Source organism: Benincasa hispida, chromosome 9 (genome assembly GCF_009727055.1).
Source record: "Benincasa hispida cultivar B227 chromosome 9, ASM972705v1, whole genome shotgun sequence".
NCBI classification, from domain to species: Eukaryota; Viridiplantae; Streptophyta; class Magnoliopsida; order Cucurbitales; family Cucurbitaceae; genus Benincasa; species Benincasa hispida.
The window spans coordinates 21182954-21202821 of record NC_052357.1 but is presented as its reverse complement, the minus strand read 5'-3'; the positions used below and the strand labels follow the sequence as shown (position 1 = coordinate 21202821).

Sequence of the window (19868 nt, the reverse complement as noted above, 5' to 3'; positions counted from 1 at the left end):
TCCTTGAGAAAGCTTACATAACTCGACATCTGCTCTAGTGCTTCTATTAAGGGAATGTTAATGTGTAGCTATCGGAGAACGTCCAAGAACCTCTGAAATTGCTTACTATCATCGTCTTTCTTCTTCAGCCTAGACAGGAAAGGTGGAAGATCCCGCCTTACTTTTTGTTGTGTTGGTTGTTTGTTAAGGTCTTTTTCTTATTGTTTTTCATTATCTGGAGGTTGTGTTGATTGAGAATTCAAGTCTTGAGAAGCTTCATCTTTTGTAGGTGAACTTACGTCCGAACTAGTACTTTTTCCACTATTAGTTGATTGGTCATCATCAACAGTCAAATCTACTGGTGTTGTTGTCGCATCTGGTACTGATGGCATAGGGGATGTTGTTTTGCCACTTCTCAATGTCACTGCATGACATAGTTCTTTACCTCGCTGCCCCGATGCCCTGAGTTCCTGTGCCGCGTACCAGGCACTTTCTTCTTTAATTCACTCGTAAGCTGATCTATCTGCTCTTTTAGTTTGTATAAGACCTGACCATGAAGTGTTAACGTCTTGTTATATAACATCGTTTATGATAAAGACTTCACTTCACTAGGGTAAACATAGGTAACATGACCTCAATCCTGAGTGAGTTGGGAACTCCTGCCATTGAGGGTGTTCCTTTGATTTGTATGGGTGCGAGTGGCTAGGTCGCCATTTCAAACCTACCATTTTTGGGACTCGTCTGATTTGGGAGCTGGGAACTCAGCTACACAAGATGAAATTCACTCATTCCCCAAAGCAGAGGTAAGTAGATAGATAGCTCCCTTAAAGGCTGATTCCAGGGCTTGAACGATGTGGCGACACATGCCTTCTCTTGGCCCAAGAGGAGTTCACACATTTTGGACTATGTTGTATTGTTCATTAGCGGAATCAGTGGTACTTAAGGAGTGAGATGTAACTACAAGAGAAAACGGTAAATTGGCCATGTTGTACTTACGAGCATCTGTGAAGGGTCATCATACTCATGATTGGTTATATCCGATGGACACAGAAATATATCTATGGTAAGAAGAGTTCAGCTGTTGGTCTTTAGGGGAATGCCTGACAGTTAACGGATGGTGGATCTCGTAGCTAAAGAGTTTAGTCAGCTATTCACGGACCGTTGGAGCTTCGAGCCACAGGTTCATTAGGTCCCCTAGGTAGCTTGGATAAAGTCGAGAATCAGTGTTTGGGTCAGTTTGAAATGTTCAAATTGACAAGAGGGAGTTCGATTATATATGAGATAATTGAACCGGTTGATTATATATGATATAATTGACTAAATGTATGAGATACATTATTTTGGAGAAATTTAGATATAAATATGATTTATATTATGTGGATAAGATATTACTATAGTAGATATATGATATCAAACTATAGAGTAAGAATATAATATGATTATATTCATTAATTATTAAATTGGTTAATTATATGATAATTGGCCAAAAACTTCTTTTAGTCGTGCGTAAGTGGGAGCAGCCATATTCGGTTAAGGTAACCGATGAATAAAATGAAAATTTGTTTCATTTTGCAAAAGTTCTGAAAAATTGGCAATTGGTGTGAAAACGTAACGATCGCATAGCTTAAGAGCCTATGCGATAGTTGCTCATCATCTAATGATCGCACACCTCGCGCCTAAACGATCGCACGCTAGTCTCTAAACGATCACTTAGCTTTCCTAAACGATCGTATAGTGTGCCACGTTTTCTAAACGATCGTCTATCTTTTTCTAAACGATCGCTTAGTAAAACCTACACGATCGTGTAGCATCTTCTAAACGATAAGCACTTAGCTATACGATAGCTCCTTTTCTCTCCCATTTAATTATCGTCTACACGATTTATTCTTTTTCCAACCTCTACCAAATTTACCAAAGAGTGGTCTTCGGATTCTCACTCCAAGAATACCATGGGCTCCATTTTGGTGGTGTCGTCTCCGCTGCTGTTCACTCATTTGTGACTGTTCATGTTGCTGCCGTTCGTGTAGACGATCGTGCTGCTGCAACCGTCTTGTTTGCTGGACGATAGCGTTCGCGTTGAGGTCTTCCACTGCGTCTGAGTTCCGAAGCTTGAAGAGGTTTTCAACTGGTATGAGAACTTTTTCTTTATATTTTAGTGTTCAAAGCATGCATGTAATTAGTGTGAATTTGCATGATTGTATGTTAGAATATATGTGTTGTATTTTGGTCAAGATGAAATCGGAAAGATCCGAATGCGCTCATGGATACTCTTCGTCAAGAGTTCCTTCACAAAGATGGAGAAGTATGCATTAAGTATTGCAAGATAGAAAATCAAGTTGCACATATTCACCAAAGCATTAAAGAAAGACTTGTTTTGGAAAATCAAAGAAATGCTCGGAGTCATGGAAATCTAGCTTAAGGGGGGATGTTAGAAATTAAGCTAGATACATAATGGATAATACATTTCTAGATATATTTCTAAATACTGTAATTTCTAATTTCTAGATACATGCAGTTCTAGATACATGTAATATTGGGGTTGATGCCCTAAATCTCTTAGGGTCTTATACTGTGTAATTGTATTGTACAAATATTTTATTTATGTAATAAAATATATGATGTTTTATTTCAAAATTAGTTGCATTAACCACAAATCAATAAACTAACATCCAAGGTTATCTTGTAGCTTAAACATGTATGTAGAGACGTATGGTTGGATCATATTTAAGTGATAACCTAAATGGTTTATAGTAGATTGATAAGGTTGGATACCTTATCCTAATGACACTATGAGTATGACCCGCTTTGTAGATGTTACAATTATTATAAAGTCCTACAACTTATCTGATCCTAATCATTCATGTGTCTATGTGGGTAGGGATATTCTATAGAAAGAAGTTTGTATAAGACCGGACCACGAAATGTTTAGTCTTATTATATAACGTCATGCATAATAGAGATTTACATTTCACCAAGATGACCATAGGTAACATGACTTGAATCCTGAGTGAGTTATGTACTCCTACCTATGAAGGCGGTCTTTTGATTTGTATGGGTGAGAGTGGCCATATCACTGACTCAACAAGCCTACCACTTTGGAGATTCGTCTGATTGGGGAGCTGGGAACACAGCTACACAAGAAGGAATTTACTCCTTCCTCAATGTCGGGTCAAGTAGATAAATTTCTCCCTTAAGGGATTCTGGGGCTTGAACAAAGTGGCGCCGCAACCTCTCCTAGCTCAAGAGGAGTTTGGTCATAGTTAGACTATTATTTATTGTTCATTAGAGGGATCAGCGATACTTAAGAAGTTAGATGTAACTACATGGACAAAACGGTATTTTTGGCCCAACTGTACTTACAAGAAATTTGTGAAGAGTCGTTGTACTATTGATTGGTTATATTCAATGGACACAAAAATATATATGTAGTGCGAAGAGTGCAGCTGTCGATTTTTAGTGTAGTGCCCGATAGTTAACGGATGGTGAATAATTAATTATTCACGTATCGTTGGAGCTTCAAGCCACAAGTCCATGAGTCTCGTCGATATCTCAATGGGATTTTAATAAGAATCAATTTTGGATTAATTTGAATTGTTCATATTAATGTAGGGAATGTAGGAATGTATCAGCAACAGCGGAAGCAACAAAGATCATCTAAGCACTCTAATTCATTAATTTTGGCAAAATATAAAACATGTTGTTGCATAAAACAAGTGAGTTTCATGACATACCTTTGTAGAACTTCTTCAAAGCCTGTTCTTCAGCTGCAATCTTCTCCGAATCTTGTTGCAGACCACCTCAAGATCTTCCCCACTATTCTTCTTGTGCTCTAGATTGAGTTGTGGGATTCAAAACAAGTTTGAATCAAGGGATTAATGAGAATTGCTCACAGCAGCAATCTGGTTGAAGAACACTTTCCTCAGCATGAATTTTCTCTAAAATTCTCTCTTGATTGCATGCCCGAAATTCACTCCCAACTCTTCAATATATTGCCGACCATCATGCAAGGAAGAGAGTTGCATGAGTTGCAGTTCATGCTTGGAGTAACATAAGGTAATAGTGATGGCTTTTGTATAAGCAAGTAAAAGATGGATAATGGAAAAAATGGTTTTTCCATTTGTGTATTATTTTTACAATTTTCCAATTTTATCACAAAATCGAAACTTAATTTTTAAAATCTATTTTGATTTTAAAACTGAAAATTTTTATTAATTTCATAAATTAATTTTTAAATAAAACTTAATTAATTTAATATCAAATATTAAATAATTTTTACACACATCCATCTTTATATATTTGAATCATATTTAAATATAAATTCTATTATTCCATTTAATTCTCAAATTAAACACGTAATTATATCTCATATAATTACTAATTCCCTTAATTCTAATTTGAACGCTTCAAATTAACTTATCATGGTATTCTAGAGCTAGTCCATTACAAGCTAGTAGAGGGACCTCGCAGACCTACAGAACATGGGTTCCAACAATCCGAGATTAATTGGTTAAACTCATTAGACCAGATTAATCTTCATTCGTTAACTAATGGCCACTAAAGTCCATAGTTTCACTCTCCTCACTATAGATATATTATGTCCACATGATTTAACCATAATCAGAAAGTTGACCCTTCACAGGTTGTTCATAATAACGGTTGGGTCAAATATCTGTTTTACCACAAGATTACGTCTTATTCCTCAAGTTCCTACTAATCCTCTAATGTACAACGGGGTTGTGATCCAATCACAAAACCAAACTCTCTCAGCCCTGTGAGAGGGTGGGGCCCCTTCTTCAAGACTTGGATTCAGTATTTGAGAGAATAACCTTTCTCCTATCCTTAAATCGGGTAGGCGTGAACTTCGTCTTGCACCCTGTGTCCCCAGCTATTAATTAAGTCTTACCCCTGAAATGTGAGTCTTATTGGGCCGACGCTATTGAGTCAACCCTCACCTATGCAAATCTAAGGGTAATCTCGAATAAACAGGAGTTCATAGTTAGCTCAGGATTAAGATCGAGTTACCTAAGTCATCTCGGTGAAATAGTCAATCTTATAAAGTAAACAGCGTTATAAAGTAAGAGTGACTTATTTCTTGATCCGATCTTATGCAAACTAATTGCATAGGACGCCCCTACTCCTCATGTCATAACATGTACGAATTAGGATCACATCTTATGTAGCACTTTACGACTCTTTGTAATAATTACAGAGTAGGCCGCACCCAATGGTGTTACCAGAATAAGATACCCAATCTTATTCATGTACCATAGATCATTTTGACTATTTACTTGAATTTGATCCACTCTTATGTCTTCACATAAAGTTCAAGTACTCATGTAATAGTCATGGGTCCGATTATTGGATTTAGAGTTTCATACAATTTATAAAATCAATAATAAGTTTATTGATTATAGACAATGTTTATCATTTTACAAACATGCGAGTTTTAGGACATAAAACCCAACAGGGAATTAGTTAATTATATGCTTTGAATTCTTCAAATTAATGTAGGGAATTAGTTAATTATATGTGATATAATTAATTCTAATTATATATGATATAATTACTATACTGTATTTGATACATTATAAAGTATTTATGAGAGGAATTAAATATTTGAATATGATTCAAATATTAATTATATGAATTGAATTCATATAATTATATTTAATATAAATATGATTTATATTAAAACCCATTGGAGATGCAAAGGAAATTATAAGTTATGTTGTATATGATACATTATTAAAACTATAGGTTATATGTTATATTTGATATTGAAAGAACTCTAATGGGTGAGAACCTTGAGCGGAAGCGGATCGACCAAATTTCATTTTCATTGAATACAAAGTTTACCGTAAACAATAAACAAGATATGTATTTAATTCTAAATTGCAATATACTTTAGAAAGGGCTTCAAGAAACTTCACCTTTTAAGACCTTTTCTTCACGTTTTCCCTCGAACAAATCACGAACAACTTGAAAACCTTCCTCAAGATTAACCTTGAACTAGTATGGACACTACTACGAATGTTACCTTTGTATTCTCAGGGTGAGAACCCAGGATTGGTGGGCTCTGACTAATTTGGATATGAGGGGAAACTTAATGTAGATGAGAGATTGAGAATTTTCACACAAAACTCAAAGACACAGAACACTTCTGTCATTTTTCTTTCTCAATCGTTCAACAACAACAACCGTGAAGAAGAAGAAAACATTTTTCTTTTATTCTCCTTGAACAAAAATAATCACCACCTATTTACGTGGGTGGAGAGAAAAAAATGGGAAAGGAATTGTAATTCCCTTCTTTATTATTAAAATAATAATAATAATAATATAATTATAAATATGATAACTAACTTATCATATTATATATATATTAAATTATATGTTATATCAAATATAACATATAACCTATAGTTTTAATATTGTATCACATACAATATAAACTATAGTTTCTTTAATCTTTTATATGACATTTAATATAAAACATGTTTATATTAATTTAACAACTATGAATCCAATTCATAGAAACTATATTTGAATCTCATTCAAATTTTTAATTCCTCCTATTAAACTATAATGTATCAAATAAATTATGACAATTATATCTCATATAATTGAAACGATTTAATTATATCAAATACAGCTACGCCAAATTGCCGTTTTGCCCTTGTAGTTACATCTTACTCCTTAAGTACCATTGATCCCTTTATTGAACAATAGATCATAATCCAACTATGACTAAACTCTTTTCGGGCCAGGAGAGGATGTGGCACCACATTATTCAAGACTCAGAATCATCTCTTCAGGGAGTAATTTATCTACTTACCTCTTCCTCGGGGAAGGAGTGAATTCTATCTTGTGTAGCTATGTTCCTAGCTCTCCAATCTGATGAATCTCCAAAATGGTAGGCTTGTTGAGTTAGCGATCTAGCCACTCTCACCCATGCAAATTAAAGGACCCTCTTTATAGACAGGAGTTTACAACTCACTCATGTTACCTATGGTTATCCTGGTGAAATGTAAGTCTCAATTATGAACGATGTTATATAATGAGACTAAACAATTTTGTGGTCCGATCTTATATAAACTCCTTTATATAGAATATCATCGCTCGCATGTCTCTACATGAATGATCAGGATCAAATCATTTATAGCACTTTACAACAATTATAACACCTACAAAGCGGGTCATACTCGTATTATCACCAGGATAAGGTACCCTGCCCTATCTATCTACTACAGACCATTTAGGTTATCACTTAAATGTGATCCACCCGTATATCTCTACATACCTGTTTTAAGTTACAAAGATAATCTTGGATATTAGTTTATTGATTTGTGGTTAATGCAACTAAAATAACATATATTTTATAGACAATAAATAAACTATGAAATATTTTATAAAAAAACACAATGAGTTTGTTCAACAATGTTTACAAATTATAGGACCCTATGAGATTTAAGGCATCAACCCCAACATATATAATATATAGTATATATATATATATATATATATATATATATATATATATATATATATATTGATAAGGTGTGTTATCATATGAATATATATATACACACACATATATATTATTAAATAAATAATTTTATTTATTTATTTTGAAAATTATTTTTAGGATGGAGTTGTAACTCCCTTACCACACTTTTCTGTAGTTTTTTTAGAAAATTTTTATTCCCAATTTCTCGAGCTCCTTCCTCTCTCAATTAAGTTTTTTCCCCTCACAAATAATCTGAGCCCATTCCTCCAAGGTTCTCATCCCTGAGAATAACAAAGTTTCCATCGTGGTGGTGCCCAACTTGGAGATCGAGGGATTTTACGTGAAATTTTTGTTTTCAAAGGTAAAGATTCCAAACCCAAGTTCTTGGTAATTTATCAAAAGCATACTGTAATTTTGTGTATTGCAAAATTTTATTCTTTTTTTTTTTTTTAAATGTGAGAGTTTCTAAACCTAACTTAGATGGCCAAATAGAACGCAAATAATTAGCAGAAATAAATCGAAAACTGTAAAGAACACCAAGATATATAGTGGTTTGACCAGTTTGGTCTACATCCACTTTGAGAACCAGCTTGAATTAATTTATTAATGAGCAATAAAGGAAATTTATAAATTACAGATAATCAACAAAATCACCAATATGTAATTTCAGTATCCACTGATACCGAGAGAGTCACACACAACGTTGCCTCTAAAAACTGAAAAACAACCTGCTGCAAAACAGCCCAAAACAGTGTGCTACTGCCTCTGACCGGCGAACCACGTGCAGACCCACGCGTCTCTCTCACCAACAATCGTTATCGAACGAACCGTTTTCTCGGACCGAACCTCCCTAGACCGACCGCACTCCTACGCGGACACCTCTGTCGATCTCGCTAGACGGAAACCCACGCCGCCCTACCTCACGCTTCCGTTGAACTCTACCATCAGTCTCGACGAACGGAAGCCAGTCACCACCTCCTGATCTGCTGCCTTCGGCTCGTCTACACTCAGGCGGCTCGACCACTTCGAACGGCGGCTCTTCTTCAGTGAAAATCTCAGGCGGCTTCCTCAGATTCACTTCAGCGGCTGCTATTTTTCGTTCAGCCTCAAGGTCACACGAAATTAAGGCCTATTTTTGGAGAAGAAGAGATATTACAAAATTGCCACTATTCATTAATTAGAAGAATGCCATTGAGCCTTTAATTTTTTTAAAAACCCAATAAAACCCACTTAAATACATTGTTATTTTCTACAAATCTCCCTCATAACAAGAATATTTAAGTGCCAAGCTGATTCTTCAATCTTCCTATCATCTAGATTTAAATTCAGGCCATCTAATAGGTATTAAACCTATGGGCTGGAAGAACCTTGGTTAACATATCTGAAAAATTTTCAACTATATGAACCTTGTCCAGTTCAACATCTTTCTAGGCCACAACTTCTCTGATAAAATAAAATTTGACATCGATATGCTTAGACCGTTCATGATGAGATGGATATTTCGCAAGATGAATAACACTCTGGCTATCACAACGGACGATAGAAATGAACTCCTTCGACAACAACTCACCAACTATCCTTCTGAACCACACTGCCTCTTTCACATCTTCACCCACTGAAATATACTCAGACTCAGTAGTAGACAATGCAACAATTGACTGTAGAGTAACCTTCCAACTGACCACATTACCAAACGAACGAAAAATGTGACCTGATAGAGACCTTCTTTTATCAAGGTCTATAGCATAATCTGCATCTGTAAAGCCTTCCAACAGTGCTGATTTATCACAATCCCTGCTAAAACAAAATGATACACTGGTACTACCTTTCACATTATCGAAGCACCCATTTAACTGCATTCTAATGCTCCTTCCCAGGATTTGAGATAAACCTACTTATCATACTCATAGCATATTCCAAGTCAGGCCTAGTACAAATCATCAAATACATAATACTTCCAACAGCATTACAATAGGGAATATTAGCCATCTCTAACCTTTCTTGTTCAGTAACAGAACACTAAGACAAAGAAAGCCTAAAATGAGATGCTGGTGTCGAAACTCCCTTACAACCAGACATATTATACTTCTCAAGTAGTTTATACACATAACTCTTCTGCGAAATGGTTAATAAATCTTTCTCCCTATCTCCTTTCACATCCATGCCTAGGATCCTTTTCAGTTCACCTAAATCTTTCATCTCAAATTCACTACTCAACTGTTTCTTGAGATCATAGATTTCAGAATAATCCTTAGACACCAGAATCATATCATCTACATAAAGAAGTAGATAAGTATATGTACCTTTCTGAGATAATTTCCAATACACGCAGGCATCATATGAGCTCCTGTGAAACCCCTGCTTCAAAATAAAGGTGTCAAACCTGATATACCACTGTCTTGGCGATTACTTTAGTCCATAGTTGGACCTGTGAAGACAACAAACCATGTCTACCTTTCCTTTCACCTCATAGCCCTTAGGTTGAGCCATGTAGATCACTTCCTCAAATTCACCATGAAGGAAAGTTGTGGTGACATCCATCTGTTCAACAAACATATCAAAGTGAAAAGCAATAGATAAAATTAATAAAATGGACGAATGCCTCACCACTGGAGAGAAAATCTCATGAAAGTCAACTCCCTCCTTTTGAGTGTAGCCCTTGGCTACCAGTCTAGCCTTATACCTAGGCTTGTTGTCATCTCTTGTACCTGGCTTGAATTTATAAATCCACTTTGACTGAATGAGTTTTTGATTAGAAGGCCTTGGAACCAATGACCATGTCTGATTCTTCTACAACGAGAACAACTCTGCTTCCATAGCATCCTTCCATTGTTCCTTCGAATTAGATACAATAGCCTCCTAAAAAGTAAGAGGCTCTGCTTTAATACGGTCAGCTGCACAAGTAAGAGCATAAGCAACTAAATTAGCATAACCATACCTCGTAGAAGCCTGCCTCATCCACTGAAGCCTGTCACGTGTAAGTTGATAGTTCTGTAGGTCACTGCTACTTGAGCTTTCTTCACCAAAATTTCCCCCATCCATCAAAGTCCTTGCAGTTGAGGCTGTCTACCATCAGAACTGGATGACTGATCACTGGAATCACCTAAACTAACTGATGGTCATGCTTTAGAATCAATTCCAACCTCTGCTTCAACCTGGTCAACTGTCTGCTGTTTCTGCTGCTCTTTAACACGAAATGGCAAATCTGTTTCATTAAAGGTCACATCTCTGCTGATAATGTATTTATTTCTGCCTTCTTCCAAGCACCAAAGTTTATATCCTTTAACACCCTAAGGATAGCCAATAAACATACATTTAAGTGCCCTCTTATTCAGCTTCCCTTCCTTAACATGAGCATAAGCTGAACATCCAAATACTCTGAGATGATCCAAGCTTGGAGCTTTTCCTGTCCATATCTCCTGAGGAGTCTTTAGACCCAAAGCGGAAGACGGACTCCTATTAATAAGATAACAGGTTGTTTGGGCAGCTTTCCCCCAAAACTTCAAGGATAATGAAGCATTTGTCAAGAGACATCTTGTACGCTCCATAATTGTTCTGTTGAACCTCTCAGCTAAACCATTTTTCTATGGAGTGTACGTAATAGTAAAATGTCTCGTAATTTTCTCAGATTTGCAAAATTTATCAAATTTGCGATTCACAAATTCCAAACCATTGTCTGTCCTCAGATACTTTACCTTCCTGCCTATCTGGTTCTCAACCTGCTTTTTCCATTCAAGAAATTTCCCAAAAGCTTCATCATTCTGGATACTCCACACCTTTCTTGAAAAACCATCAATGATTGACATAAAGTATCTTGAACCTCTCATAGAAGGTACTTTTGTAGAACCCCACAAATCTGAATGAACATAATCTAAAATTCCTTTGGTAGAATGCTTCCGTTTCCCAAACTTCACTCTGGTAGACTTTCCCATTATACAATGTTAAACAAATGGGAGTTCAATGTATTTAACTCCTCCAAGCAAACCTTGTTGTGAAAGAGCTTGCAGACCTATTTCACTCACATGAGCTAATCTGTTATGTCATAACATAGACTTATCTTTTTCTTTCCTAGATGCAACGGCAGCACTACCTGAAACTGCAGTACCCTTCAACACATAAAGACCATTCCTCAAGGTCTCCTTCAACCTAACCAAAGAGCCCTTGATAACCTTCAGAACTCCATTCTCAGATTTATATGAATAACTTGCTCCATCGAATTTGCCAAGAGAAATTAGATTTCGTTTGCATTCTGGAACATACCTTACATTTGTAAGAATTCTGATCATACCATCATGTGTTGCAATTCGAACTGACCCAATTCCTTTTACATCACAAGCACCATTATCACCAAGCAAACTAATCCCTCATCATTTTCCTACAAGTCAATCAAGAAATCCCGATTAGGGGTCATGTGAAACGTGCACCCTGAATCCATGATCCAAGCATTCTGAATGTCCCTACTAGACAGCATCAAAACCTCTGCTGAATCATACCCATCAATAATATTTGCTGCACTAGAATACCCTGCATGCTTGCTACTTGATGCTTCCTTGCTCTTATTCAAAGGGCAATTTTTTCTAAAGTGTCATTCTTTATGACATAGGAAACACTTTTTGGTTTTCCTCTTTGATTTCGACCTGGATCTCGACTCTTTTCCTTTTCTGTACTTTTTCTCACTTCTGCCTCTAGCCATGAGTAACTCTCCATCCTTGCGTTCCTTTTTAATCTCAAGATTTCTTGTTGTCAAGGCATCCAACACTATATCCATGGACAATGAATCCCATCAATATTTAATAGCTGCCTTAACTTCTCGATACGATTCTTGCAAAGAATTCAGACGAATAACTGCTTGATTTTCATTCGACATCTTCTCACCGATGTTATTTAGATCAACTATAATCTTCTGGAATTCATCTAGGTCCTCTTCTAAGCCTTTACTTGAGTCCATCTTATATTCAAAGAATTTCTCCTTTAGATATAATTTATTTGGTAACGACTTAGTCAAATAAAGACTTTCCAGTTTCTTCTACAACTCTGCTATAGTAGTGGCCTCATCTGCTAGTCTAAGCACTCCATCTGACAAATACAGAATTATCGTCGAATAGGCCATCTCATCCATATCCATTTTTTCAGCTTCTGTAATTGTTGGTGGAAGGTTATCTTCGTCTATGATTTTGGCTACCTTTTATTATACCAGATTAGCCCTAATTTTTTTCCTCCATAACCCGAAGTCACCTTTCCCATCAAATTTAACAACTTCGAACCGTGTAGATATCGAAGCCATCTGTCAAATTAATTCAATAAAAATATCCCTGAACAAAGAATATGTCAGGACACACTACCACACACCCTTCTTAGATCAACTGGAGCTCTGATACCACTTGTGAGAGTTTCTGAACCTAACTTAGATGGCCAAACAGAACGCAAACAATCAGCAGAAATAAATCGAAAGTAGTAAAGAACACCAAGATATATAGTGGTTCGACCAGTTTGGTCTACATCCACTTTGAGAACCAGCTTGAATTAATTTATTAATGAGCAATAAAGGAATTTTACAAATTACAAATAATCAACGAAATCACCAATCTGTAATTTCAGTATCCACTGATACCGAGAGATCCGCACACAATGTCGCCTCTAAAAACTGAGAACAACCCGCTGCAAAACGGTCCAAAACAGTGTGCTACCGCCTCTGACCGACGAACCACACGTAGACCCACGCGTCTCTCTCACCAACAACTTCTGTCGGACGAACCGCTTGCTCAGACCGAACCTCCCCAGACCGGACCACACTCCTACATGGACACCTCTGTCGATCTCGCCGGACGGAAACCCACGTTGCCCTACCTCACGCTTCCGCTGTGCTCTACCGTCAGTCTTGTTGAATGAAAGCCAGTTGTCGCCTCCTAATCTGCTGCCTCCGGCTCTCTACACCCAAGTGGCTCGACCAATTCGAACGGCGCTCTTCTCCAGCGAAAATCTCAGGTGGCTTCCTCAGATTCACTCCAGCGGCTGCTATTTGTCGTTCAGCCTCAAGGTCACATGAAATTAAGCCCTATTTTTGGAGAATAAGAGATATTACAAAATTATCACTGCTCATTAATTACAAGAATGTCATTGGGCCTTTAATTTTTTCTAAAGCCCAATAAAACCCACATAAATACTTTGTTATTTTCTACAGTAAAATTTTCTATTATGTAAAATTTTGGAAATTGGGACGATCCATCTCTTCCTCTCAAGGACCCTTAATTGGTGCTTCATGTAATTGTTCAAGTACATGAATGATATTTATATATGTACTAAAGCAAATTAATGGAAGCAAATTGAAGTTAATTATTTTGTTTCAAGAGAACAATATTCTTCTCTTGTGTGTTCTTGAGTTTTGTAAGAGAACACATTTCTTCTCTTCAAAGTTTGTGAGATTTAGAGTGCATCTTAGAGTGAGCTCATCAACGCTTCCAACACTTCCTGTGGATTGTGACGAGTGTCTCCCCGTGGTTAACCACATCTCAAAGTCAATTCTACATTATTTTTTAAACTAAATTATTTGACAACAATGTGATGTGTTTTTTTTTTTTTCCCTTTTTTTGAAACTCATTAAAATAATGTTTCAAAATATGAAGCATGATAACAAATACAGCTTTTAACTTTAGAGATCAAAGTTGAATGGTAGGGCTACTCATGAATGTGATCAAATAGGGAATGGACTCTTAAAATGACAAAAATTTGATATTTTCATTGAACATACGTCATTGAGTCCGTGCGAATTGAGCAAAGTTATAAATGTTGGATTGGAGGTAGGACTATGCCTACTATTACTTTGTTTGGTAAAGATAACATCCAAGGTGAAGATTCTTTCTGGTACTAATTGATAATATAATACTGTGTTTGTAGAAAAATGCATTTAAGAATTGAAGAGGACTCATGAAATAAAATATATTAGCAAAGACATTTATAGAAGTCTCACTTTCGCTCACATCTATTATAGGAAGAATAGGTCAGATCTGTGAAGGGTCATTTCTTCAAAAGGACAAAAGAAAAAAAAAAAGTTGAATTGTTGTAAGATATTTAATTATGGAGACAAGATTAATAGGCTGCCACTTGTCACTCTCTTATTTAACTGTCCTTCTCTTAGGAATAATCTTTGTAATGCCAATGTCTAAGTGAAAGGAATAAACCAAAAGAATCATGAGACCCTCCACCAATGGGGGATACCCTACATGAATTGACCATATATGCCACCGTCGGTGGCTTTCAAATGGACATTGAAAGGTTGTAATTTAGGTCAATTTCCACCATTTAAAATATGAAATATAGAGAGAAAAATTCAAAGGTTCTAATTAAAGGGAAATTTCCACAATTTCAAAACTATAAAATATAGACTGAAAAAAATGAGAGATTATTGGGAATTCACCCCCTAGCCTTACCAAAATATATATATATATATATATATATATATACATGATTTTATTGGGGACCATTTTCCATTTCTTTGGTCCCTAAAAATTATTTTTTTCTTTTAACCACATAATGTAATTTAAGATTACAAAGATGTATAAATCTGTGAATCTAGTTGAGATATCTTAGTACATGAATCCAAATTTCCTCTAGTATATTGTTAAGAAAAATGATATATATCCTATAAGATTGAATCAATCTCAAAACAAAAGTAACATAGCTTTATGATTCGATCGTCTTAAAATAGCTTGGATATTTCAATTGAGTGGGGAGAGTTTCAAGAAGAAATCTACCATCAAAGGAAAATAGAAAATCGTAAAAGTAAAGAATCAACATAGAGATTTGAGTGGTTCACTAATATTGTAGCTCAACTAAAGGGAGAGAGCAGAATATCAAATCACAGTAAATAACATAAATAATACAACTTAGGATACTCAATAAAAAAATTACCTAATGACAAAAGAAAACAAACAAATTACAATCCATAACATTCATGGATATTCAAGAAACAAACAAATTACTCAATGAGAAAATTGAGATTTAACATCTACAATATATATAACATTCATAGACATAAAGAACATAATTCAAAAAAGAAAAAAAGATAATATCACATAAATAGAGATAGTTATTTAGTTTATTCATATCAATAACTAAAAATAGACAGACCAAACTAGGAAGATGAAGAAAAGGTTCTACAAACATAACTAAATGACAGAAATTTTATGTGTACAATAATTTTTGAACCAAGCTCAAACATAAAGACTATTCTACCCTTCGAGCAAATGTCAATTTGATCCATTTCCATCCCTTCATTAGTGATTATGGCTGACCTTTAGATGGAAAATATTCATTCCTCTTTGTGAAATTTGATTGTTGTTCTACCCTTTGATTTTCTTGAATCACTCTCATATGTTCCACCCTTTGATTTGTTTGAATCACTTTCATATGTTCCATCCATTGATTGTCTGGAATCACTTTCATACGTTCCATCCAAAAAAAGGAGAGAACAAATTAAGAACAAATTAATGCATTTTTTTAAACAATATACTAGAGGCTATGGGATAGTAAGTGAACCGAGGAGAACAAATTAATGCATTTCCATTCAAACTAACTGTAAATGTTGTTTTCTTAAAAATTGATTTATTTTCTTTTGAAAGATACTAAAGGAAGAGAGATCAATAGTTGACATATTCTTAGCCGCTTCGAATCCAGAACATATACATTCCACAAAAGACTAATTACAAGGAGGGGCGAATTAAAGATTAATTTATGAAAAACAAAGATTTCCTTTAGAACAAATTAAAGGTTATTCATTAATGTTAATCGATCAATTTTATCCAAATTTGAAGTAAAGAAAACACAAATAATTAAGCAGAAAGGGAAGATGGTGATTACCAAAAGTTTGTGGCAATAAATGATGATGGTAACCACCAAAACCTTGTTGCAATGTGGGATCACCCTTCATATGATTAACAGATGGGTACAATATAGATTGAAGACTTTGTTCAAAGTCCATCTGCAAAATAATATATATCCAAAATTATTTCATCTCTCTTATATTTGAGTAAAATAAATGACCATAAAGAGACTTAACTACACCCAAATATCTCAACTAAATTAATACATTCATAATACATTGATAGTATACTTATCGTACCCCAATCTAAAATTCATGCATTCCAATAAAACAATGAGTATATGAATATAAAATCTAGAGGAAAGTCGTTAAAAATGTATCATAATTACAAAAGTAAGTGATGATTTAGTGCATCAAAGGTCTGTCAAAGTAACAATATTGGTCAAAATGCACTAATGTAAAGGCTATATGAAAGTCATTAAAGATACATATAACTACAAAAACAAGTGATGATTTGATGCACCAAAAATGTCCACCAATATATTTCTTATTCAAGAAGTAAAAATAGAGTTTAATTAACTAATTATTACCTGAAAATCATTGATGGGATTGAAGTTGGAAGGATATCCAAAATCAAAAGTCTGAGAATAGCTTCTTCCAAGACAATACATATCATTGTTGAGACCATGCCCATGATCAACTTGTACATGATCAAAATTCAAATTCATGTTATAATCTCCAAAACCAAAGTTTGGGAGGGTGCCAAGAAAGTAATCATTAGTATAATTATTCAAACGTCCAACAGAGTTATAATTCATGATAGGATGAAGCCCAATACCAACACCATTACCATCAATATTAGAGATTTGATTGGCTGAAGTTGGAGGAGGATAAAGATTAATACTAAAAGCAAGATCATTAGTTGCTGCCATTGATGATTGCCTTATTGGTAGTGTCCAATTAGGGTTTTCTTGGATTTCACAAACATTTATCATATTTGAATAAATGTTGCTTCCTCCATTAACATTAATATTATTAATGTTGAATGAAGGCTGCTTCTGCTCCATCATTGTTTGACTTGAAGCATGATTGGTTTGATCAAAAAGGAAATGCACTTCGTGGTTTAGCCATGTCTCATTGATAATATGGGGTTTTTTTGGTAGAGTAGGATGAGAATTAGGGTTTGTGGAATTGGGATGGTTTTGGAGAAGGAGCTGAGAATTAGGGTTTGTGGAATTGGGATGGCTTTGGAGAAGGAGCTGAGAATTAGGGTTTGTGGAATTGGAATGGCTTTGGAGAATTAGCTGAGCATTAGGATTTGTAGAAATGGAATGGCTTTGGGGAATAAGTTGAAAATTAGGGTTTGTGGAATTGGAATTGGAAGTATTATTGGGAATTGGCTGGGAATTAGGTACTTTGAGAACTTTGGGAGGTGCTAATTTGGAAGTGGATTTTGCTGAATTCTCTTCCATCTTCTTGAGAAACAATCTATGCTTCTGCATTCATCAACCAAAATTTATTTTAGATTAAACGCGATACAAGTACACTACTACACTACTATACACTACTCGTATTTAAAATTATAAAATTAAAAAAAAAAAAAAAAAAAAAAAAAACTTCATAAACTTCTACCTGGAGGTGGCTGGCAATATTTTCTCTAGTGATAAAGGGGAATTTTTTTCTCATTTGCTCCAAGATTTTCTTAGGGAAAAGTCCTACATTAATCCAGAACACAAATGATCAAATGAGCTTCTTTTTTAAATGGAGATATACATATATATATAACTAAAAGAAGCTGCTTACTTTCATGTAATGGTGAGCGATTATGAATTTCAAGAAAATGTTGATGGAGTTCTGGTGTCCAAATGAGGCGTGGCTTCTTAGCTCCTTGACGTTGATGATAACCATCTTTCTTCTTTGAAGCTTTAGGTTTTGAAGAACGTTTTTTAATTCTAACCCGACGATCATCGATTCTGGTCGAAATTTGAACCGAGTTGGCATTGGCAGAGGTAGAGGAATTGAAGCCAATAGGGTGTGGAATTAATTGTAAGGATTGATTTGGAGATTGAACAATATAATCACAAGAACCCTTAACACCACCAAATCCACCTTCCCTTTCCTCTTCATGATTGGAATTATGAGCCATTATCTCTGCATGGAGAATAACAAACAAATTAATCTGTTTTTTTTTTTTTTTTCTTTTCAATTACTACTTAAAACAAAAAGACATTTTAAAACATTAAATGGGGTTTTGAGAAAATTAATCAAATACAAAATGTTTCTTGAAAAGGAAAATCCAAAAGGAAAAAAGGCAAGAAGAGTGAAGTCAATGTGTTGTTTGACTGTAAAAAGTAATTGAAAATTAACGAATGAAATTACCTTCAATTGAGTAAGTAAAGTGAAAAATTGAGTTAGAAGAAGTGAAATTGAGAGTATGAATGACATCAAATATATAATAACCACAATCCCTCTCCCTCTCAGTAGGGTTGTAAAGAAAAAAGAAAAAAGAAAAAAGAAAAGAGAAAATTCTAGAATTAGCAATTTCAAAACTTCTGTTGTGGAAACTTAGTTGCGGAAAGTACTTAGTTTGTTATGACCACCTTTTTCAACGCTTTTTCCTTAAACATCTCACTTTCATTTATTGTTTATTATTAAAAATTTAATTGAATTATATATATGTATGTATGTATGTATGTATGTATGTATGTACATTTTAATATGATTTCAATTCAGTTAAAGATTACCTTTTTTTTTTTTTTTACCATAAGTGAAAAGATTACTTTGGTCTCTTATTATATATATAATTGAACGTGAAAAAACAATAATTACATAATTATTAAGCATAAAATATGAAAAAAAAATTAGGTGAAGTTGAGCTGATAACTCAAAATAAAAGTAAACTTAAATATAAGTTATGAATAGAATGAAATTAAGAAATTTTGAAGCTACGTACATAGATTAAGAAGTCACAATTACACCTTTAAAATTTTCAATTTAATTAACTATCTTTTATAAACTATTTCAAAATGCATAAATGTTGGAATATCTTGAATTTGCTATTTTACACTATATTTACAATTTGACTCTAGGGTTTATATTGATGGTAAACAATCATACATTTAATTCCAGAAATTAAAAAGATTTATCAGTTCAAAAGTCTGAAATTTGATTGTTGCAATAAACTGAATAGAAGAGTTGTGACTAATGGGCCAAATTAAAAATTTAGGGGACAATTGTAACAACCTTATATTAATTTAAGGGTGTTTGTGCAAATTTTTTTGTTAAGAACTTACTGTGATGGTTAAAATAATTGAATTAGAAAAAGAAAAATAATAAGTTACGTTAGTTATACAAAGACTGTACGGATTGGATGTGGTTGTTAATTTGTAACTTATAGTTGAGAAACTTTGAACTTGGCTCTTAATTTTCTACACTCTGTTAGATCCTAATTGGAAGAAACTAATTGGATAGACATGCTTAATTATCTGTATTTAAGATAAAAGGAAAATTATCAAAGGTTTGAATGGAAGTATATCCATACCATGTATTTGTTTTTACAATAAGATA

At 34.5% G+C, this 19868-nt stretch overlaps 1 protein-coding gene and 1 long non-coding RNA gene across 2 annotated transcripts; both read right to left on the bottom strand.

Moving 5' to 3' along the window:
• Positions 1-15551: 15551 nt before the first annotated feature.
• On the bottom strand, positions 15552-16459 carry LOC120085253. Its single transcript, XR_005483854.1, has 2 exons — positions 16340-16459; positions 15552-15918 (listed from the first exon to the last, which is right to left on the bottom strand). It is a non-coding gene; the product is annotated as an uncharacterized LOC120085253 (long non-coding RNA).
• Positions 16460-16714: 255 nt separating this feature from the next.
• LOC120084613 (two-component response regulator ORR25-like) lies at positions 16715-18447 on the bottom strand. The gene is made up of 4 exons (XM_039040420.1): positions 18105-18447; positions 17934-18016; positions 16892-17797; positions 16715-16753 (listed from the first exon to the last, which is right to left on the bottom strand). Exons 1-4 carry the CDS (start codon positions 18445-18447, stop codon positions 16715-16717), a joined length of 1371 nt encoding a protein of 456 aa, XP_038896348.1.
• Between the last annotated feature and the right edge of the window lie 1421 nt (positions 18448-19868).

Bases quoted from the DNA above. Each gene is read 5' to 3' on its own strand.
- LOC120084613 (XM_039040420.1), bottom strand. From the start codon at position 18,447: ATGGCTCATAATTCCAATCATGAAGAGGAAAGGGAAGGTGGATTTGGT. The intron at 18,017-18,104 runs GTAAGCAGCTTC...GGATTAATGTAG, and splicing joins TCGCTCACCATTACATGAAA to GACTTTTCCCTAAGAAAATC. The intron at 16,754-16,891 runs GTAATAATTAGT...CCTTTACATTAG, and splicing joins ATCCCATCAATGATTTTCAG to TGCATTTTGACCAATATTGT.